General features: G+C 43.1%; 1 protein-coding gene across 1 annotated transcript in view; it reads left to right on the top strand.

Moving 5' to 3' along the window:
- USH2A (Usher syndrome 2A (autosomal recessive, mild)) overlaps positions 1 to 22,437 on the top strand; it is a gene marked incomplete at its 5' end in the record, with an annotated part of 68,453 nt that extends 46,016 nt beyond the window's left edge. The window contains 9 exons of the mRNA XM_008936071.1: positions 10,103 to 10,312; positions 12,142 to 12,380; positions 12,960 to 13,177; positions 15,055 to 15,231; positions 16,187 to 16,270; positions 18,064 to 18,308; positions 19,776 to 19,847; positions 20,367 to 20,600; positions 22,348 to 22,437. Coding sequence (XP_008934319.1) covers positions 10,103 to 10,312; positions 12,142 to 12,380; positions 12,960 to 13,177; positions 15,055 to 15,231; positions 16,187 to 16,270; positions 18,064 to 18,308; positions 19,776 to 19,847; positions 20,367 to 20,600; positions 22,348 to 22,437 — 1,569 coding nt within the window. The remainder of the gene's footprint in view (positions 1 to 10,102; positions 10,313 to 12,141; positions 12,381 to 12,959; positions 13,178 to 15,054; positions 15,232 to 16,186; positions 16,271 to 18,063; positions 18,309 to 19,775; positions 19,848 to 20,366; positions 20,601 to 22,347) is intronic.
- Positions 22,438 to 23,107: the final 670 nt, after the last annotated feature.

Genomic DNA, 23,107 nt, shown 5'->3' with positions numbered 1-23,107 from the left:
CGATGAGAGCTGTTGAAACTTTCTTGGAAACAGCATGTTTTAGGGTGAACTGTTGTTTAAGTCCTACTATGCACAAATTTTAAGTTTTCATTTCTTTCTCCCAGTTTTCCTTTAATGCTTGTGTAAGGCTCATCTGTTTGCCACAACAGTGTGAAGTCTGCTCTCCATTTACTGTGGTTTCCATTCAATCTGGTTCCCTTGTAGGAGAACTATTGTTAGATCAGAACTCCTTGCTACTTCGGATGGCAAGCATTATAGCAGACCCAAGCCCTACTTGTGCATTAGGAATCTTTCTTAAAGACAAACTTTCCAAGGTGGAAGTTGCAGACATTGGCTGTGGGATCTTCTTAGTTGCACCAGCTCTCAATTATCTCAGTCAGGAGCTAGGTTTTTTGGAAGCTGATACCACAGACACTTTCTTGAGCCAAAATTTGTAGTGATCTATCAGTAACAGATAACAAAGAAAGCCTCTTGACCATGTTTCTGTGGTTTACTGTGCTGTACTCAAGACTCCTTTTTATCTTGTTTCTACTCCACAGCTGGGCTGAGCTGGTGACTGGGACGTTAAATCATTTTCAGTTCTTGTCCTAGTGGCCATCTATTTCACCATGAGAATTTTTTGCACGCACATGTTTATCTTCTGCTTATGTGACTTGCAGCAGTCCTCTGGGATCTATTCTGAGCCCCTCCATTGTTGACAATTTATATCTTGCCTGCAAGACAAGTTATTTGTAAGTATAGGGCTTGGCTTTTGCTATTATGCTGATGAAACCCAGATTTATATTTCACTTAAACTGGGTATTGATTCTGCTATCTCTGCATTTGAGGCTTGTTTGCTGCACATAAAACTTTAAATGCAACTAAATTTCCTCCAGCAGAATGCAGATAAAATAAAAGTGCTGTGATGGGACTCTCTCCAGCATTTTTGGAGGTATTGAGGTCTAGTTCAATGAACGCTGACAACTTCTTTGGATCTGAAGTCAGGATCTTGGAGTTTGGTTGGTTGGTTTTTGTTTGGTTGTGTTTTTTTGTTGTTACTGTTGTTGTTGTTTGGTTTGTTTTGTTTGGGTTTGTTTTGTTTTGTTTTGTTTTCTGGAAACCAGCTGAATATTTAGGGCTTGTAAGACTATACACAAAAGCTGCACTTTCAGAAATCATGAAGTGACTTTAGAAGCTCATGATGGTCAGAAGGACTATGCCTCCTAAATGCTTAGGTCACTGTTGTTCAAGGAAACACTTCTATTTTTAAGGGTCAGATCTGCATAATTGTATTAGCATCTGCTAGACTTCAGTATTTTTTTTTTGGTTTTTTTTTTTTTTTTTAAGGGATGGTTAAGGTACCTACTGCACTGTACTCAGAAATAATTACTTAGAACTTTGAAATTGCATCTATCAGTCTATTCATCCATTTAGATATTTGCATTTTCTAGAACATCTGGTCTTTTAGGTATCTGTTGGAATTATGCCTGAGATTTTCAGCTGTATGAAACAGCTGCAATTGCATGATCCTCTGGGGGAAAAAAAAAAAAAAAGAAACCTGACTTAAACTTTATAACTCATGAGGCCTAATGAGTTTTCAAGTGTAATCTTTTGACTTCTGGAATATTTCCGAAACAATATGTAAACTCTTCTTAGGAATTATTGAGTATGGTGTGCAACTTATAGAGCCAGACCTGGGTTTTTCAGCTAAGGGAATGTCATTTTGAGCAGATACTTGAGGCATTTAATACTATTTGCAAAGCAGAACTGTTAGAGTATGGTGTGATTTCCATGCAAGTGCAATGTCCTTCCTCCACAATTGTGCTTAATTGTCTACTTAAGACTGCTTCTTTAGATTAATAGTTTAATGTCTTCCTGATTTAGAACGCATCCTTATTTCCATTTGGCAGTGAGAGAACATGTAAAAGACATAAAAGTAACATTGTCCTTTTACAGCAAGTTTTATGGCTCCCTGCAGAGGTTTATTCTCTGGTGGGAGTATCCAGTGCACCAAGACAGGGTCTGCAGTGCTGAAGCTGTCTGCCTCCAGCTGGTGTGGGAGGCACAGCATCCCTCTTGCTTGTGAAGCATGGTTCTCACACTCCAGTTACTGCAGCCAAGTGAAGGGTCTAGGAAATACCCCAATATATACCAGGGGAAGTATGGTTTGGGTCCTGCAATTTGAACTCTCAAATTGAAAACAAATCATATTCTGACTTTGGAGAGATAAAGAGAAGAAAATGGGTGTGAAGTGATGAAGTTTAAGGAAGGACCAACTACAGGGACTGCAGAATATGGCAGCCCTGCTGATCACTTTTCAGAGATGACAGGAATGACACTTGGTTTACCAACCTGTCTGTCAAATCATTGACTAAGCTCTGGCTTGTGCTGCTTAGTTACTGACAAACAGCTCAGTGACTTCTGCAGCTTAAAATGGAAGGAAACTGGTCTTCTGACGGGCCAGTGATCGATAGTCACCTATTTATAATATCCCTCATATCTGTCTCCTTTTCATTGTTTTAACTCACCATTTCTTCCTGTCTCCCTGACAGATACACTACAAAGTAGTGACATAAAATAAAATGTAGTTCTTTCTTGCACTCAATGATTGTTATCCCCTCTTCATTTTCTTTGGAAGAGTGTTTTTTCTTACAAGGTTCATTGTGCTCCATGCTTCCAAGAGAGTACACCTATGTTATGCTACCAAGCCTGACCTCAGCTTCTGAAAAGTAAAGCAGACATAACTATATTGGTTCATTGATATAATGGCAATACCTACTCTAAATACCTTTTTTTCAGAATGAGATGCCTTCTCTCCCCTGGTAGAGGGTACACAGTCAGGAGAAGGGAGAAGAAGGTTGAAACTACATGATTTCTTTCACTAGGCCCCACTTCAGGCACCACATTTCTGTTGTCAGTGCTATCCTAAATTCAGGCGCATAAACTGCATCGATGCAACAAACCTTGATTTCCGTTCATTAAACCAAATATGGATATTAGACTGGATTTGTTTGCTTCTAAAATTACCAGTGAGACTGTTACACCACCAGTCTTGCAAGACCTTTCTTGGTAAATTGTGATTCTGACATATTCAAAGGCATGGCAATCTATCCTTTAAAAAGACATTAGTGTGAGTACCAGGGGAAAATATACTCCAGGGCTGTAGATGACTTGATATGATTTCCTTGATTGTATCTTTTTATTTATGAGGCATAATTTATGACTGCTGAAAAGCAAACTAAAATGAGTGATGACTAACTACAGCCAAAGTAATAAATCAGAAGCAGAGAAAGAAGTAGTGATTTTGATCGAATCTATTGAATTAGCTGTTGCCCTTAGCCATTACAGGTATTGGAAAGACCTTTTAATATCTGCTTATCTCTCTCATGGGAACTTACTAACTATCTCATTATATGCCCATAGGAAACAAATTATTTCATTTTCTGCCTTTTAGAGTTAAACCTGTTTACATCTCTCATTAATTATGGGTGTTATACTATGTTATATGAAATGAGATTCCTTTAGAATTTGGTAATTTTCTTTAAGTCCCAAAGTGTTTGCCTGTTGTCTTTGCCTTTCCTTTCCCTAGAATGGGTTTAGTATTTTTACGATTATCACCTGAACTGTGGAGATGAATAGCAAAGTAAAGAGGTTCAAAATATCACGGTGCTAGAAGTCTGGACCTAAAATCTACCCCATTATATGTTTATGGCCTCCTTAAGGATACTAACAATGTGGAAGATGGAAAAGTATGGATCTGAGAATGGGCAATCATAAAGCACACATTTGTTTACCACCTTTTTGTACCCCTGGTCGTGAGTGGACATGGTACTTTCTTTCCCTTGCCTTTGCTCTATCACCCGCAGACTGCAACCACTGTTGAAACTTTGTGCTTTGCTAATACCTGCCTGACACTGAAGTGCCCAGATGTGATTACATTATCCTAATGCTGAATGCTAGATTTCAGCAGACAAGCTTTGTGTTCTGAGCTGTGCTGATGTTGCATAAGTAACTTCAAACTACCCAGGCTGCACACTGGTCAGTTCTGATGAGAAGACAGGCTTGTGAAGGGTGCTGCAACTGATGGCAAGAAGGAGCTGCTCTGCTCCTTCTCTAGATTTAACCAGCCAAGATTATGGTCTCTTCAATTTTCTTGCAGACTGCTGTTTGAACACAACTAAAAAATGGATACTGTGTTTCTGAACTTACTGATGTCATATCTTGTATACCTCTAAAATGTCTTCCTATCTTGGAAAATAATTACACTGTGAAAACTATGAACTCCTTCAAGTGTAAGGTTAGAAACTGAACAAATACAAGTCAAGAAATCCAAGGGAAAGTCTCAAAGTAGTGTTGTGTCTTTGCTGTGCCATTCTTGAAAAAAAACCTCTAAAACGAGGAGAGAGGTATGATCTCCTCTCTGATACTGTTTGTCTCTCCTGGCATGCTCCAAGTAATGCAAGCATTGAATCCTTTTTGGAAAGACCAGCAGTCACAGGTGTGTGCAGTCCATGGAAGCTCTAAGGGCAGACACCCAAGTCATACCTGACTCTTATGCACAGTAGTAAAGAGTTATGTAAACATGTGACAGGGGTGGCTTGGTCTGACCTTGTAGTTCTGGAGAGCCTACAGCACTACCTAACAGCCTTATAGCCCTCAGCAGTGCTCAAAGCCAAAGGTAGGTAGTGATTTACTAAGAAGACTTTTTTTTTTTTTTTTAATGCAAAATGTTGTTTCCTGAGTGTCTACAGGAGCTCAGTGAAGCTGCTCTCGGGTACAGAGCTGAGATCTTGTCCCTCACAGAAGCAGCTGTGAGGGACTGCAGATTAACTACAGTGTGAAGTGGTATGATGCACAGTGCCTTTAGGACATGGTGGGAGCCAGGAGTCACTGATGGTCAGTAGTCAGCTATTTGGCTTGCTCTCCTTTCTGCTGACTTCCTGCAAGTAGGAAGAGTGGGCAGCATCTGGCCACTGTGCAAAGCAGAGGATCTCATCTCTCCATGCCTTCGGAAGTCAGCAGGAGCTCAGGCCTGTTTCCTTCAGACACTCAAGCTATCACCAGCCAGTCCACTCTTCTGCGTTCTGCTGCTTTGCCATGCTTCAGCAGAAGTGAACAAGATCTCTCCAGCAAGGGAGAGTTTCTCATTCTTCATAAGCTGCTGAATGCCTGAGGTTCCCCTTTGCAGGAGCAGAGGGGATACCCATCTGGGGACTTCCCAGCTGAGCCAGTTCTGAGGTGCCAGTTGTGAGCTGGCAGGTGTTACGACGTCCTCTACCAAACCGCTGCTCAGACAGCTGTGGTTGTGCTGCTTCAAGTAATCAAAGTCATGTGATCAGTGCATTGCTTTTTTTTGGGGGGGAGGTGCAAGGTGGAACTTTTGGTTACACTGTGTTTTCAGCCTTTATCCTGGACTATCTTTGTCCCTTGAGGGTGGTTAATTTGAATGCATTATTTTGGCAGCTCCATCACCTTCCCTTTTTCATCATGGCGAGGCCATAGTGCTTGCCTGGCTTAGCATTACTTTTCTTTGTTTAGTGCCTTTCCTGTGCAGCAGCATTGGAGGAGCAGTGTAAGCATATAGCCAGCTGTTTCCCTCAGTTCCCATTTGTACCTCCTGTACAGAGTAAATACCTTCACATATGATCTCAATTTGATGAAAGAAAAGCCTCATTTTTAGTCTAAAGCATAGCTTCCTTGGTGAGGTCCTGTGGTTTCAAGAGTGTTGCAGCAGACAACTGTGTGGCTCAGGGGTGGCGTAGGCCATTTAATGGACTTCTTCCACTGTCAATGTCCACAATACTATGATTTTTTTTTTTGCACCTACACCTGACGGTCATTGTGATTGTGTTGCCCTTTATGGGAGGAGTGCTTTCTCTGCTTTCCTATCTTGAACAGGCTGGGCTCACCATGGTAAGACTGTGATCATCTTCTCAGCACTTCCGTCCTGCTGCTCATAAGTTTTGCCCATTCTTCCTGTGCTATGAACCTTGAGGTTGTTCTGTGATCATTCTGAGTGATGGCTGATCACTCATGTCTTCCAGGAGCAGAGATCTGTGAAGGCTCATTTATGATGGAAAAAAAAAAAACAAAAAACAAACAAACAAAAACAAAAACAAAAACCCCAAAAAAAACAACAACAACAAAAAAAAAAAACAAACAAACAAACAAAAAAAAAAAAAACCCTAAGCTTAGTTACCTATAACTGGAATTCTTCAAACCTCCAACTGTACGGTCCCCTCAGAGGGTGCCTCCTCTCTCTCCCTGGCTCCACTTCAAAGTGCAGTCTGGGCCAGGGGCCAGCAGATTGATGAAGTATTTTAAACAGTAACCCGTGTGGCTGATTTTGGAGCCCTCTCCTGGCTTTTTGGGGACAGTGCAGCCAGTAACAGCAGCACGGCTTTTGGCAGGGTGCTGAGCCACGCAGCATGATGTCAGACTTAATGCTTTTAGAGGCAGTATATTCAGAAAGTCAAGTTTTAAGAAACTTTTTTTGGCCTTCTGCTGTGGTTTACCATTCAAGGCATCCCTGAGATGTAATTGCTTCTTGTTTGCTCCGTGTTCCTGTGTGCTCTTTTATAATCTTCTTACATTATAAGCAGCAGGTAATACTCCTGCTTATTAAGCTCTTTACAGTTCTATGTGAATGCAGTTAATTTTCTTTTTTTCTATATCACAAGTTAGAAGGTATTTTTTGTGAGTCCATGTCATGGTTTAGACCCAGATAGGAGTTGAGCACCACGTGGCCACTCACACACCTCCACCTGTCCCCCAAAAGGGAAGGAGAAAAGGGAGAAAAATACAAAACCCCGTGGGTTGAGATAAGGAGAATTTAATACAATAACACAAAAGGAGCACTAAACAACACTAATAACAATAACAGTAATGAAACAGTATATAAAGCAAGTGATACAAAGACAGGCCACATTAGCTCCCAATGGAAACATGATGCCAATCAGCCCAAGACTGCAGCGCAGCCAGACTGCTCCCAGCCCTTACATTGTGGGCATGACATCAGCATGGTCTTGAGTAACCTCTCCACTGGTTCCCTTGTCCACACCAGCTGAGGTGCACCCCAAGCTTCCGATGAAAATTAACCCTATCCTGGCCAAACCAGGACAGCTCCAAAAGCTTTTTACAAAAGTCCAAACCATGAAATTTCAGTTTAACTGCACTAGCCAGGCAACAGCTTTCATCCATGACCATTTTGTGGTGATTTTTTGAGGACCAAACCTCAGATTTTAATAGGCACTCTACATTGTGGCTTCTGTTGCCATGCTGTCCCATGTCTTCATGCAAAGAAGTGGCTAAACAGCAGTGTTTCCATCTGCAGTCAATTCTGGGCACTTGCTGCTCTGAGTCTCCAAACGCTGACCAGGATTTACTTGGATGGTAACTCTCAAAGGGAAATATTTTTATACTCATCCATCCTTTTACAGATGGCTGAGCAGAAGCAGAGGGAGTTAAGGGAATCCAGCTTAGGTCAGTGTAAATCCTGAATTTAGATCCTCAGAAGTCCTGTTTAGCTGTCACAGCTGTCTCAGAAGCTGGCATTAGAGAGTTTCACAGACACCTAGAGGTTTTCTGCTGGAAACATGTCTTGGCAGGGCTGAGTAGCTGGCGTTTGTCTAGAAGGCATGCACAGACCATGCCTGTCTATCAGGCCCACACACACACAGCCATGACCTTGGCCTTTTTACAAGAGGGGAAAGCATGTGGCCCCTGGGGGATGGACCACAACCTCTCCTGCTTGCTTGTGCTCTGCCCAGTCAGGCTTGATTTCACTGTCTTCATGCAAAGTTAAATAGACCCGAAGGCAGCACTGGAAGCACCCCAAGTATAAAGATGGGTCATCCACTTGGGCATTCCCACTCTGGAGGGTGACAGACTGGACTACCTCCATTAGAACATGTGACTGAACTTAAATTACCTGCCTCCTGGAGAAGTCCTTTAACCATTTAGCTGTAGTATGAAAGTGGGTGAGCATCCCATTTTCCCTTGTCCCAGCACGGTGTTTTGAAAGAGCAAGCCCTTGTTTGTCTGAAATAAGACTTGTTTTCTGAAAGACAAGGCATAGACTCTTATGATAGGAAAGGAATCAAAGGTGGAAGGTGTCTCCATCCAACCCTCAGTCAGGCATCTGCTTCCCAAATGAGTTTCATCCCTTTCTCCTCTAAAATTCCTAGGGAGTCCCATTCTGAGGCTGAATTCCTGTGCTACACAGGAAGCCTCTGTTCCTAACTCATCACCTTCAGTTTTAGTGTGGGCAGCTTGCTCGGCAGGTCAGATCTGCCACTGTTACGCTCCATGCTCATTAAGGCCACAGTCTGGATATAACTAGAGCATTTGAGCTGAGGTCAGTGCTGATTCGATGCCAGTGGCACACTCAGAGCTGCTCTTTCCATATGTGGTTTATTCTTTCCACAAAGAAATATGGCCCATGAAATGAATGACTGTGGGTAAATCTTTGTAGCAGCTGGAACTGAACTGAGATAGAGGGTTTGACCTACTGCAGTAAAGTGAACAGAGTTTGACTTTATGAAAAGTTCACTACAGAGCTATACTAGTGATTTCACTGAAAATTAAAGTGTTTTGGCTGAGCTTTTTATTACAGGGCATCATCTGTACTTATGTAGTGTTTCTCTGCATGGTGCTGTACATTACTGATGGAATCAGGCAAGAACTTTGGGTTTGTAATAGGCAGAACCACAGTCTTCAAAGCCACTGTGGTGGTTTTTGGACTTTGCCCTTGCTCAGACTCCTTGTGAAGTGTCTTGGAAATCAGTATTGCAAACTGGAAGGATTCCAGGGCCAGTTTTGAAGACCTCTTCTTTCTAATGCTCCTATTTTATTTTTTTTTTTTAACGCACAGTCCCCCATCCACTTCCCCAGGAAGATCACGTAAGAATGTGTTTTACTGTAGTTAGAACCACTCAACATGAAAGCTTACTAAGGAATACTTATACTAAAAATCGCTCAGTCTGCTTGTATTGCCATTTAGATCTATCATTCTGATTGATCACTATGTGGTTGGCTAATATTGAGCCTAATTTAACCCTATACACTCACGCATCCATCTATTCTGTCTATTGTACCTGACATTCTACAAATTACTTACTCATGCAAATGATGACCTAAGGCAACCTTTTATGATATTCGTGTTTAATTATACAAATGCTTTTTGATAAATAGGATTATACATCCTTCCATATGTTTATTCACTCCTTGATGAAAGCAAAATTTAATTTTCATGCAGATTTGTTGGAGAGGGTGTTTAATAAGTGCTGAGTTTTATGTAGTCTGCAGATCACTCTGGTTTTGGGAAGCTGACAAAATCAGTAGGCATAGTTCATAGAGACATGTGGTTTTTAATCAGGCCTAATTCAAGCTGCTAAATTTTGAAATCTTGGAACTGAAGCTGTTGTCTTTATGCTCATGCAATAAAGCAAATGTTGTAAAAATAAATGAGGGATGTTGACAAGTATACATTTCAGTGGGCTTTATTTATATTATGGGCTACTGCAAATGTTGCCAAACGACTGATGCATTAATATTTTTAAGAAAGGGATGTTCCTGTGAAACTTGCTGGGTTTAAAGAGTAACTAGAGTTCAGCTTGTGAGCTTCAGCCAAGGTGAATGTCACTTAGGTGTGACACAGTGCCAAGCTGAATTCATTTGGGCTGCTTGCATACATGAAAAAAGTGTGTAGAAGGGAGAAACTGCCAGGACTGGATATCAGTATTTTTGTTCAGATGTCTTTGAAAACATAATCATTGTTGATCACAGCTTCTCAAGGAATGTACCTTTTTGCATGGTATGACACCGACAGTGATGGGAATTCAGAGTTTGGGGATCAGGTATGAAGGCACATGAACACACACTTCCTGAGACATGAAATCTGCTTCTTTTCCCCAAATGTAGTGGTGTGAAATGTTGCACTCTTCAGTATAGGTCACTGGATCAACACAGGTACTGGGCGGCAGTCAAGGGACACTGCATGGGTGTCATTGCATTGCGTTTTTCCTCGGTGTCAGTGCAGCTGCAGTAGCATCCCTGGCTAACCATGGATGTTGTGTAGGCTTGAGCCCTTCACTAACAGTTTCTCTGTTTTCGTGTGCTGAAGGTGTGGTCAGTAAACTCAGCGGGGCGGACACCGAGCGGCTGGTCTCGCTGCCGGACGGGCCCTGCCCCTCCCGAAGGCCTGGGAGCTCCCCTCTTCGACATGGTGGCCTCCACAGTGGCCGTGGTGAACATCAGCCCCCCTCTTAAGCCGAACGGGGTGGTCAGTATCTACAGGCTGTTTTCTAATGATACCAGAGGGACTGATGTGGTGGTGAGTATTGTCAACCCTCTTTCTGTACTTCCATTTGAGCTTGTGCTTTCTACCTTTAACAATTTTGTTCTTACAAGTTGCTGTTGCTGGCTACAGGCTGTCTTTCTCTTCATTGCTAACTGCTCTGCAGTGCTGTCTTCTAGCTAAAGCACCACCAGGGCTTTCTCTCAACTAAATGTGCTTCTCAAGGAACTAACCTCACCATGGAACACTTTTGAAGTGGTGAAGTGCTGTAGCAATGTGATGGGAACCTTTATTGTTCAGAGGTGTCTAACTGTCCAAATGAAACATTTCCAGACAGCTCCCAACAGTCCAAATGGTGCAGGTGGAAACTGCAGCCTTTAGGAAATGGTTGTGTGCTTTGGTTAGCCTTGGAATTCAAAGTTCAGATGAAAGTGCTGTACGTGAGCTTCCCTTAAAATCTTTCTTCTTGTTAAGTATTTAATAGTAAGGCACTGAAGAGTAGCTTAAGTAGCCAAAGTGATGACATCTGTGTCTGGTGTCTCAGCCTAGGCACCATTAGTTGTCTAGAAATGACAGGTCTCAGCTTACGAAACTTGCAGGGCTTCATTGGAGTTATGTAAAACAGGGAGATGTGGGGGAAAATTAGGGCTGTGGAAGATGCCTGGTACAGTCACCACCAAATCAGTGAAAAATACTTGAATACTTTTTGTCTGTCACACTATCAATTTGTTTTTATTTTCAAGTAGGTAAACATTTGCATGTTTGTTTTTTTTTTTTTTTTTTTCACTCATCCCATCTTTCTCGGCTTGGAAGTGCTAGATACACATTCCCAGGTCATCAATCTAGTCCATGAGCTTAAGCTACCTCCCAATTGCACATTACACATTTATTCCTTCCAGTGCAGTTGGCTGTGTCTGTTTCAGCCAGTTCATCTCATTGGTGCCTGCATGGCCCCCCATTTCCATCCCCTCACACCTGCTGTGCTGGCTTATCTCTGGCTCTGGCATCAAGAAATGTTTTCCTTTGCTTGCTTGATTCTTTCCTTCCTATATTTTTTGCTGCACTCGGCTAAATCACATGCTGTAAAATGAGAGCAGATGTTGTCCCTCGCTGGTGTTCTCTACATATTTTTATTTCTTTGGCTTATGAAGTTATACCTGGAAATTACTACAGCAATGAGGTGAAGTGGCAGTTCCTGTGAGAAGTTTCAGAACGAAGGCACTGTTTCATTTGCCACAGCCCCCAGGTCCCCCTTGCTGAGCAAGAGAGGAGAGTTTCCTAACAGGGTTGCCCAGCACCATGGCCATTTGAGTGCAGAGCAGTTGAGTGCATACTCAAGTTAAGTACCTCAACTTAGAGGTACCTACCAGAGAACACATTCTCCTGTCTGTGAGTAAACTGACCCACTAGTATCACTCTCCCCAGTGCTGCCTCCTATATCCACGTGGAGGAAGCTTGTAAGATAGGCTTGAGTATTTGCACTCCACTTACTGTGGAGCTGTTTTCCATATAAATGTCTTTTTGCTTCAGTACCACTTATCCCAGAGTTTCTCCATAAAGATTTTCTGCTTCTCTGTTCCTGAGAATGACATTTGCAAGTTGAAATACAGTGGTCACAGCTCAACATAAGACGTCTGTAAGGCCACTGATGGCATGGTCTTTTCCTTCTAACAGTGCCCTTTAACTTCATAATTGGAGGAAAATGAATGCAGAGTTCCCAGTGCACAACATCTGCATTAATGTCAGACTTAAAGGACATGCAGAACCTTGTGCCCATCTTCTTCTGGAGTTAATTCACTTCCATAACTCTTATTTAGTACTTGTGGTGCTTGAAGCTTTGACAAGTTCCCTCTTAATTTTTACAGCTGTCAGAAGGAACTGCCACCCAGCAGACAATACATGGGCTAAAGCCTTTTACCACATACTCCATTGGTGTGGAGGCCTGCACTTGTTTCAACTGTTGCAGCAAAGGACCCATGGCCCAAATCACGACGCAGCCAGCCCCTCCCTCAGAGCAGCCCCCTCCGCAGATCCGCACCGTGACCTCCAGGAACGCCTCTTTCCAGTGGAGTGCCCCTCAGTCACCCAATGGCATTGTCACCAGGTGAGAGCTGCCACCCGGCTGAACCTGCACATCTTGGTGAGGGGTGGTGGTGGAACAATCTGAGCTGGAATCACAGGGCTGAGAGCGCTAGATGGTTGTGGCTGCCATGCTTCTCCTTCCCCATGTTGGTGGTGATATCCTGCAGCCTGAATGCTATCTGGAAGGTGCTGACACACCACAATTGCCTTTCTCCTGAGCAGGATACTGGGGACAATAATGGTGGAGAGAATGAGCTGTTCTGAGTGGAGGTCTGACAGCTGTGGTTGCACAGCCAAAAAGTTGTGAGATCAGCTGGCATTGAAAGAGACAGCTGCATCCTGTAGTTACTTAGACAAATCCTGATTTGCAGAAGTGAGCAGCAAGGTAGCAGGCATCAGTGGTTTCATTGTGAGTGTGACTTACAACAACCATTGCTCATAGGCAACTTACAGACCAAAATCTCAAAGAAAAAAAAAAAAAACAACTGGGATTGGGTCCATTTTCTTCAGTAGCCAGACACAGAGCAATTAGGATGAAATGTATGATTGCTGTTATGTTATTAAGGCTCTTGATTAATCAAAATTTCAATTCTCTTCTCAGCTATGAGCTCCATGTGTATATGGCTTGTCCCCTGAACCTACAGCCAGCAGTGAAGGCTTGCAGTCCTGGCCCAACTGAGGTGAAGTATACAGGAAAAGGACAGAGTGCCAATGTGTCCAACCTGGAGCCTTACACCACCTACAACCTGCGAGTTGTATCTTACAACTCTGTTGGCAGCAGCGCCTCAGAGTGGATTGGTTTCACTACAGAGAAGGAGCGTGAGTATGAGCAATGGGTCACTGATCAGCAACACCCACTTCTGATGCATGGGGTTGCCTAACACCAAATGACTTATTCACCTCTGTGAAAGATGATTTCCCCAGAAACCTGCTCTTCCATGCTCCTGGTCACTGTGCCTCTGCTGCCCACCATTAAAATTCTGCTCTGTGGCTTGATTGCTCATTCCTTCAAAAATATTTCTTTGCTCATCTTCTGACATCATATCCTCTGTCTTGGATACCTGGAAACCATTAATTTTACTGAAAATGGGCAGCAAAGCAGCAGAACATAAAATGTTCAAGTGTTACCAGAAGGGTGATGTGTAGTAATAAATATACTGCCATAAATAATCCCTTGGAAAAGTGGAGATCTTGAAAGAGACTTGGTGATTCTTTTTAGGAACAATCTTACTGTCTGAATTCAGGCCACATTTCTGCCTGAGCTCATGAAGGTTTTCCTTGGGTGTCATGAATGATTGGATCCTTGTTGACACTGAAGTAACTGTCATCATTGCTGTCTATCTAACCACCACAGGCAGTACTTTAAGGCCATGTATCTGCATGGAAATTAAACATGCAGGACCTGTGCCTACAGTCAGAATAGATTTTGCCATCAAAACTGAATTTGTAGTAATCTAACATCAGCTTTTATTAAAAAGATCTATACTCCTGTAGCCAGAGTCATTCCATAACAGATGAGATGGGCATTTCACTTCAGCCTGCCAGGTCAGGGCAAAAAGGATGTTCACTTTCTATCATATGGTCTCCTGTCAGGATTTCAGAATCACCTTTCTAAAAGTCCCTTTTGCATCTCTTGGTAGTCCTGCTGAGTAATTACTGAAAATATGTCTGCTGCAGCCTTAGCTGAAAATTTCAGATGGAGCTGCACCAGACTTTTTTAATATCATGACTGAAGGGGAAAAAAAAAAAAAAAAAAAAAGTTTTTATCTCTAAAGCTCTGCTTTATTAAATTGTAAACTAAAAAGCTGAAATATGATAGTGTACTTTGAAATGGAGAAAATTCATAAGGAGCTGCTGAGATATACAGCACAAAAGGTTTTGATAGCCATTTTTTAAACCCCTGTCCACTGGGTCTGCAGCCCTCTTCTTTTAGTCTTCTTTTCCTTGCTCTGCTGTCTTCTTCACACCATGTCTCCTAAGTTGCTCTGAATGTCTCCTACCTCTTGCCTGGAAGGCTTGCTTGAATGACAGTGGGCAATTAGCATCAAACTGCATCTGGACAAGCAGCTTTCTTATGAGCAAACCAACATATACTGGGCACATGGATTAATGGCAAAGCCAGAAGAAAGGACGACCTCAAAATTAAATGAAGTCTTTTGTTAGCCAGCTGTTGAGCCCAGCTGATGAACTCTTCCTCCCTGAAATGGGTTCTGGGTTTCTTTTCTTTCTGCCTGCCATCTGCTCTTGCTTTTCTGAAACCCTATGTTTTCATATATGCGCATGTGTTAAAAGATGATCTAGGGCAATATCTTGAGGCTTGCAAAAGAGTCCTCTCCTTAGCAGTTCAGTTCCCACAGCCATCATGCTGCAGCAGAACTTGCACAACCCGCTGTGTCTCCCTGTCCCCACCTTAAGCTGGAATTGTTTTAGTGTCTGTACCACACACACAAAGGCAAAGGAAGAGAGCTCTAGGTCCCTCTTTTAAAGATATGTGATACTTCTATTTCCTCAGTGTAGAGACTGGCACGTGACAGCAGCTGTCTCTTTTCTCCTTGTACCTTCCCCGCTCATGCACACATATATGAGAGAGAGGGAGCGCATGTGTTGAGAGCTTGTGCCATGCAAAGTCTTTCTCTGTGCTGTATAACTCAGTCATGCCTGTTGGCTTGAAATACTCTTTTTTCCTTCTTTCTCAGCACCTCGGTACATGATTCCCTTTTCCATCGTGAGCAATTTCTCTACCATCCACATAGACTGGAGTCGCACTTTTGTGCTGAACGGACGCCTCAAGGAGTACGCGCTGACCGAGAGCGGGCAGCGCATCTACAGTGGCTTTGACACGGAGCTGTATTTACCAAGGACGTCTGACAAAAGCAAGTTGCCATCTTCTGTAGCTTTCTCTCTGTGAAAGACTGTTGAGCTAAATTAATACTATTGTGTGCTAAATTTAAGACAAACTCTCCATAGCCATCCTAAGCTAAGAGCACAGGAGTGTACTACAGATACATCTAAGTAGACGCTCGAAACAAATACTTGGAACTAGGCTGCTTCTTAAACATTGTACCTGACTGGCTGACACTGATCTGGCTCATGTGAAAGCTGAACTTTCCCAAATCCTAGAGCTGCATTGCAATCCAACCCTTCAGGGCCACACTCTGGGAAATGTATGCAAATCTTCACCTTCAGAAAAGGCTGGAGTCTGAATTTTCATCTGAATCAGATTAAGTCCGTGCCTCTTAGAATCAACCATGTTTTGAAATGCAGCTTGTCTTTAGAAAATGGCAATCTTTAAAATGCAAGGAAAATGTTAACAAGATGGGGAAAAAAGATAAAGGGGGAAAAAAGATAAAAAAAAAAAAGAAACATTTTCTGTTTTTAAAACATTGGGTTTTTTGTATGTCAGAAGATTTCTGAATTTATTTTTTACCTGCAATGATGCTACTACTTCTTTTTTTTTTTCACTCAAAACTTCTCAAGATGTTTGTAGCAGCCATGAATGGAATATTAGGCAAAAATGATGAACAGATTGAAAGTTGCCAGTTACATGTCATTGGAAGAGGGAGGATTGGGTGGTGAATTTTTAGCAACATCATAGTGGTGACTAGCTGTGATCTGCCATGGTTCATAGTTTAGAAGTTACATATCCATGTAAAAGGGATTATGGGGCTCTTATCTGGGACTCAGGTGGGTTATGATGGGTTATGTGCTATGCTTGTCTCAGCTTTTCTCAGACCTGGCCATATCTTCTGGTGGCTCATGGTGAAAAGGCAACACCTACAGGATTTTGATTTCTCCTACTGACAGTATTTTCTACCTTTTCTTGCTCAGCCTTTTTGTTTCAAGTGACCTGCATCACCGATGAAGGGAGTGCCATGACACCAGTCATCAAGTACAGCGCTGGAGATGGAGTTGGTAAATATGTGAACACCTATTTGTTTTTGGTTTATGTTTGGTGTAGAAGTTTACTATGTTATGCATGACAGACAGGATGGCATCTCATTGCAGGATCAGGGGATCCCTTAGTGCCTTAAGCTATGAGGGTTATGTGGCTTTTTTTTTTTTTTTTTTGTCATGGATGGATTTCTGTTCCTTTACATCATCATCAGCTTCAGATCCTCTCTCTAGACCTATTTTTTTTCTTTTACTTTGACATAAAAACATTGCTCCAAAATGTAGTGCTTTTTCCTGCTAAATAGAACCTGCTCTCTTCCAGATTTTATTTCCAAATTAAAATTATCTTGAATTCTAATCCTGTCCTCCCATGTTCCTCCTCCGTTGTTCCTCCTCCTGTATCCAGCCCAGCCTAGCAAGGGACATCCACCTGCTCCATTTATGACCAACAAGCCAGTCTTTTAAGTTTCACCTGGGATGCATTCCCCCAACCAGTTCATGAGAATGTCATACGAGGTGTTGTCAGAACCCAGTTTATAACTCCTGCTGTTTCCTTTCTGTCCATGAGCCTATTTTGTGTAAGTGAGGGACTTTGGTGTGGTGGCATACTTCACTGGAGTCATTTAAAACCCGCCTGGACACCTTCCTGTGTGATGTACTCTAGGTGATCCTGCTCTGGCAGGGGGGTTGGACTAGATGATCTTTCGAGGTCCCTTCCAACCCCTATGATTCTATGATACCAATCACTTGTTGTCCAGTGAATAGTGGATGCCTACCAATAAAAAGATTTTTTTTTTTTTAACTAACTCCTTTGTTTTCTGGAAAGCAAAGCTAAGACTGAATCACTTCTAGCTGACCTACTGGTTTTAATTCATTTATTTATTTTTTAAGTTGCATCTTGTCCAGCTTCTTAAAATAGATGGGCCCTGTCTTTGCAATTACTCTTTATAACTGAATTTCCCTTATGTGCCTTTTTATGCTCTCACTCCATCCTCCTGCAGCATTTCAGGCAAGGCTGCTGTAAAGGCATTATAATATGATGTTCCCAGTTGCTCTACACCCATCACCTTCCATACTCTTGTCCTTTGTTCTTTTGATTGCTGCTTGGTACCCAAGTCTACCTCAAATGCAATCAGCAGCACAGGCAGCTTGCAGAAGAGGCTTGCAAGCAAAGGTGATGGAAATTCCTTAGCCAAGAGTCCGGATATGCATGTAGGACTGAAAATAACCACGAAATCCTGTCGCTGAGATTTCTTAGCTTGTGTTGTATATGAGCAAACACAACCAAGTGGTGTTTTTTTTTCTTAGAGGTGGGGGAATGCAGAATGAAATGGTTCATGTTGTTTGCTTTTGTATTGATTTATCCCTCATTTCAGTTAAGTCTTCCTCCCTCTCTCTTTTTAACTACACAGGCCTGCCACTACACAGTACTGGAGAGAGTGTCCTCTGCCTGTACTGCTCTGAAATTACCGTAGTCATTTCCACTCTTCAAGGTTACTTGGAGAACCCTTTTTTCTTCGCATTCCACCTCTGCCGCCTCCTTTCTTAAGAGCTGCTGATGCAGTGGTGATTTCCAGCCTAAGCAGCAATGCCAGAACTTTAAGTAGGGTCTCTTGAGGGTAGTAAGCTTTTTATTATAGCCCGCTAGCATATTGAACCATTATGCCACCTTGAACATAAGTGCAAATAAGCACATGACGACAAAATTACTTAAATTTCTGCCTAATTTATTAGTGAGGAAGGGGATAGCATATCGTTAAACGCTTTCTGAAATAACATTCCCTTTCTCCCCTAATCCCTCTTGATTTTTACAGGTCTGATCTTGACAACACCTGGAGAGAAGGACAAAGCAGAGTCCAAACGTGCAAAATTCTACAACGAGTTGTGGTTTGCAGTGTTGATGGTAGTTCTAGGTTTGATCCTCTTGGCTATTCTTCTCTCCTTAATTCTTCAAAGGAAAGTCCACAAGCAACCGTATGCACGAGACAGACCTCCTTTAGTTCCACTCCAGAAAAGAACATCACCAATGAGTGTATACTCATCAGGTGAAACCCACCCGGTATGTTTGGTAAAATTCAGTGTTCCATATCTATCATGTTCTACTTTTATCTGCCCACACTTATAGATTTTCTTCCTCCTTCCAACATTTGTTGCACTCTTGGTACCCAAAGGCTACTCAGTGTAGGAAAAGAGCTGTCTGGTGTACCTATGAAGGCAGAGAGCCAGGTTACAGGGGCTTAGTCCAGAAAGATCCCTACAGCACCTGGTCTGCAAGCCCTGAAATGCTCAAGACAAACTTTGGATCTGGAGTCACAGAAAATGCCACTGGTGTCACCTGATGTTAGCTGACATTTGCACTAGAGTTGAAAAGGCCTTGGGATGCTGTGAGAAGGTAGGTGATAAAATGTTCTTTTCAGAGGAACCTTTCATGTGTTTCCAACCATCTGTTGTGGATCTCTCACCAGGATCAATCTGACAGTCTTGGTTAAGTATCTGTGAAATGTCCCTGCAAAAAGCAGGACCTGGGGAGAGGCTCTAATTCTTTCTGGTATCCCACCGCCCTCCCAGCTGGACTGCTCTAGGACAAACTGCATTCCAGGAAGGTTTGGGGGAGAGTAAATGCAACCAACAAAGAGCTAGGGACCTTCACAGAATGTGTGTGTGCAGCTGTGCTTATAGAGCTCCAGTCAGACCACAGGAGAGGTTGGAGGAGGACTGCTGAGGAGTGAGAAAAAGGAAGACTTTGTATAATTTTTATTACGACAAAAGGAATATGCACTTGTGAGACTGAGAATGGGCGCAGCAGTGCCTTCCATTTCCTTGCTTCTTCCCAGGCACAGCCTCTGAGATGATTCTTCTTGTCACTTCTCAGCTTCTTTTTCCTGTCAGTGCCATCAAGCAGGATAGTGACTCCTGCATCCTTCACGCATTCTGTTCCTTCTTGTCTCAGTGCCAAGAAGCTGCATCTGTGCCTCAGTGAAGAAGCTCTTGCAAACAAAGGGATTTCCAGCGTGCCCCTTCTCCTGGCAAAGGCTAAGAGCATAAGAAACTTCTTTTTTCGGTCTCATGGTTTTGATTCCTTTTCCTCTGCATTCTGTCATGTTGTGTTGTTCCTCTTGACTTTAAGATGTCTTTGCTGTTGGCATGCCTTCACAATTCCCTTTCATGCTTCCATGTTCCTGTGCCTCCTTTTTTTTTTTTTTTTTCCCTCTCTTTTTCTTTTTCCAGAAGACTTAATAGAAAGGAAGGTTCTACAGTGCATCACCTGGGGGATTTAGATAATCTGAGAAGTTAAGGTAGAGCTACTATGAAGCAGCAAAATCGCTTGTGTTTCACAGTTGTTAGTGAAATCATGTGGCAAGCAGTGCTGGCTGCCCACCCTGTACTTGATGACCAGTTAAAAGTTAAATACTGTCTCACCTTTGCTGGTTCCCCTACTCCCCCACATCCCGCTACATTGCTCCCCTTTCACAGAGCTACAGCTAATTCACACCCTAACACTTCTCCTCCCTCTCTTTAATCTCAGTTTGAGACCATTGCTGACACATCTGATTCATCAAGCAGTGTCACCCTCAAAAGTTACACAATGCACTTTGAGGTAGAGTCGTTAGCTTGTGGAGTTGCAAGATGTGTGATGTGCCAGATGACCCAAAGAGCATGCAGCATACAGGCATCTTACCTTGCATGTGCCTCCTGGTGGGTGAATGTCTTTTCCCTGGTGATGATAACTTAAAAAGGAGGGCTGCTAATATCTCCTTGCTGTGCAAGTCCAGGCTGTCATTCTGGTAGCGAAAAAGCTTTGGACCTCTGCCTTGGCTACTTAACAAAAAAAACCCCAACATTTTGGAGAGGGAAGAAACAAAACCAAAAACCCATCAAACATTGTGGTTTACAGGATTGGGATTTTTACTTTTTAATAGTATGATTTTCCTACAATGGGGAAAGGTCCTTTTTTAAAGAAAAAGCACAAACCTTTTCTTCTAATTTGTAACTCTGCATGATGTCTGAAGCATGGGTTTTCTCTATTCTCTTCCAGTCCTGCTTTGGTTTTGTTCAGATAAAGTGTTTGGGGCCACACCCTTTATTTTTGATTTATTAGTTTGTGTCTTCCTCATAGGGGCTGGCAGATACGAAAATTCCAGGAGCTGGTTCTCCCACGAGCAGCCGCAGTGTCCATATGGTATCTGGGACAAGGAGACCAAGTCAGAGCCAGCTAAATCGCACCTATTCCCAAAACTCTCTTCATCGTAGTGTCAGCCAGCTGCTTGACCTCTATGACAAAAAGTCTCTTACTGACGAGCCACCTTGGGATGCCATTATTCGCAACCATCGTGCTACTGGTCGTGGCTTGGTAAGGACTCCTGCTCCTCTCTGATGCTGTTGTGCATCAGCTGCTGGTGATCTGTCTCTTCTGTTAGAATCATGAAAAGGCCTAAATATCAAAAGCTACTGGAGGTACAGCCAAAAGATCTAGAAGGACATGATCAGAGATTAGATCCTCAAAATTCTCCCTGCCTACTGCTGTCTTTTAGAGCCACAGGTGATTCCACACTGCTGATATAGGCTGTGAGGGGGTCTACATACGCATATGGTGTCCACTGAATAACTCCATGGTCTACCAGGCATATGCATCTTGAAGAATTCCCTTCTTTTTCGTCAACTCACAGTTTTCTCTCCATGCATTTCAGCATATGTAGATGTATGAGGAGGAGCGTCTTGGTATTCTTCACACATTCAGTGCCAGAAGCAAGAGCTGTGTTCTAGTGACTCCTGTTCTGTGACCGGGGACTCAGTTGCTGACAAGACCTGCTCTCTGTCCTCCACTCACTCATGATGCAGAGATTATACGAATGCTCAGATCTTCTGACATTTGTGCCAAATTACTTCAAACTCTGCCCCCAATGTGACTAGGAGGAAGTCCAGGGGGCAGGCAAAGAATCTGTCTTTTAATACAGGGGAGGCCAGAATTGGCCTTACCAATGTGGCCCTGAAAAGTCACTTATATAAGAATTTACAATTCTAAAGTCAAGGACTGTGGCAACTTCCCTTCCTCTTTGTCAGGAGGAACCCCTCCAGCCCCCTGGCTTCCACTGTTCCCTGAGCAAATGTGTGGAAAGGCATTCAGGGGCCAGTAAGATGTGTTTGCTTCCAGAAAAAGCTGACAAGGTTCCTAAAAAGGGTACAGATGAGGGTGAAGGGCAAGTGAGGTAGTAACAAGGTTATATGGAGTGTGCAGTTGTCCTTGAGTAGATCTTGCCCAAAATGCAAAGTGAACTGACGGAGGATGTTCTGGCACAGACACGCAGGCAGCTTCCTTGGGCTTTCACCTTCAGTACGGTGCCATGATGGTGGTGGGGTGTTGCTACCATTGCTGCCATACCCGCTTAGGTCATAACAGCAGGACCAAGGAAGCTGCTAAGACTTAAGTAGGAACATAGTGATTCTTAGCTGTAGGCAAACCCCTTCTAGGTACAAGTTAACCTTCCAGTCTGCACTGATCTGCAGCTCATTGTGCATCAGCCTTGACTAATTTTCTCACAGCTATTCCAGCCTCCTGATTTAATTCCCTGGGGACCAACAGCCCACCCACAGTGTACCTCTATATGATCTCATTAGCCAAAAGAACAGCTTCCCTATGCCAAGAGAGGAAGCTCTTGCTCTATCTGCTTATCTAGTGCTAACACCATTATTTGGTTTAGGTTGCAAACCCACCAACAACCAGCATGTGTATGGGATGTTAGAACTAGTTTACAGAACAGTACAATGAGTTTCTGAAGTGGTAGCAGAACACAAACTTCCTCACCAAGTCAAAAGTCAAAACTTGCCAGCAAGTTTTGTTCACCCCTTTGTCCCATCTTGCAACTCAATACTACTCACTAGGAAAACAGTAAGTTGTTTTGGATTGTGGTGCTTGAGTGCTTCTGGTTCTTAGCTCATGCTGGGAAGAATGGGAAAAGATGCAGAGGTAGAAATGCACTTACCTGACTATTGCAGAGCCATTTTTTAGGGGGTGGGGAGAGAGAGGAATGAAGGAACAGGATCCCCTTCAGTCTGGTACAGCTTTGGCTTACACACCATTTCTTCCTCCCCTCCTACAGTATGTAGATGAAGAGGATCTTGTCAACGTCATCAAAGGCTTCAGCACAGTCACCAAGGAGCACACTACGTTCACAGACACCCACCTCTGAAGAACACAACCACCTTCTTTAGAAAATGGAAAGTGGGTGACTTGCCAAAAGCAGCCTACATGGACTTTGGGGGAGGGGACAGAGGTGCTGTTTCCCCACCCTGTGCCCACTACTTAAAACTTTGCTGGGAGGGGCTGGGGGGAGGGAGTAAGCTGGCATTTTTATCACCCTCTCTTTAACTGCATAGTAAAAACTGTGTTAGCACCAACACCTCAGAAAGGCAAGAGAGCAGTGTGAAAATCCACAAGTCATACAGTAGTAGAAGACTGTGACGGTGGTAGAGGCTCTCATCTTTGTCTCTCATCCCACTTTCACAGTTGAGGAGTGTTGTGGGGTGGGAGGGGGACAGCACATTTGGTAAGGAAAAGGGTTTTACCTGTCCAAAACCCAGCATGGGGCTAAAGGGGCCTCCATGGCAGGATAGCCATGTCTTCTCCTGGCCTGACAAAGCTCCACCACAAAATTGTGTTCATGCACAGGTGAATAAACAGCAAGTGAAAGAATTCTTATGGAGTTGCTTTAACCTCTGCCTCCTCTCCCTCCCTCTTGGCTCAAGTCTCAAAAAGCCCAAGCCATAATGAATGTTTAACTCCAACCTTGTTTTTTCAGAGGTAGAAAACCTCATGACCCACTCCCTATTAAACACTTGCCGTTGCAGCCTGACCTTTTG

Source organism: Merops nubicus, unplaced genomic scaffold (genome assembly GCF_000691845.1).
Source record: "Merops nubicus isolate BGI_N331 unplaced genomic scaffold, ASM69184v1 scaffold6952, whole genome shotgun sequence".
Classification (NCBI taxonomy): Eukaryota; Metazoa; Chordata; class Aves; order Coraciiformes; family Meropidae; genus Merops; species Merops nubicus.
This window is presented reverse-complemented; position numbering and strand designations above follow the sequence as displayed.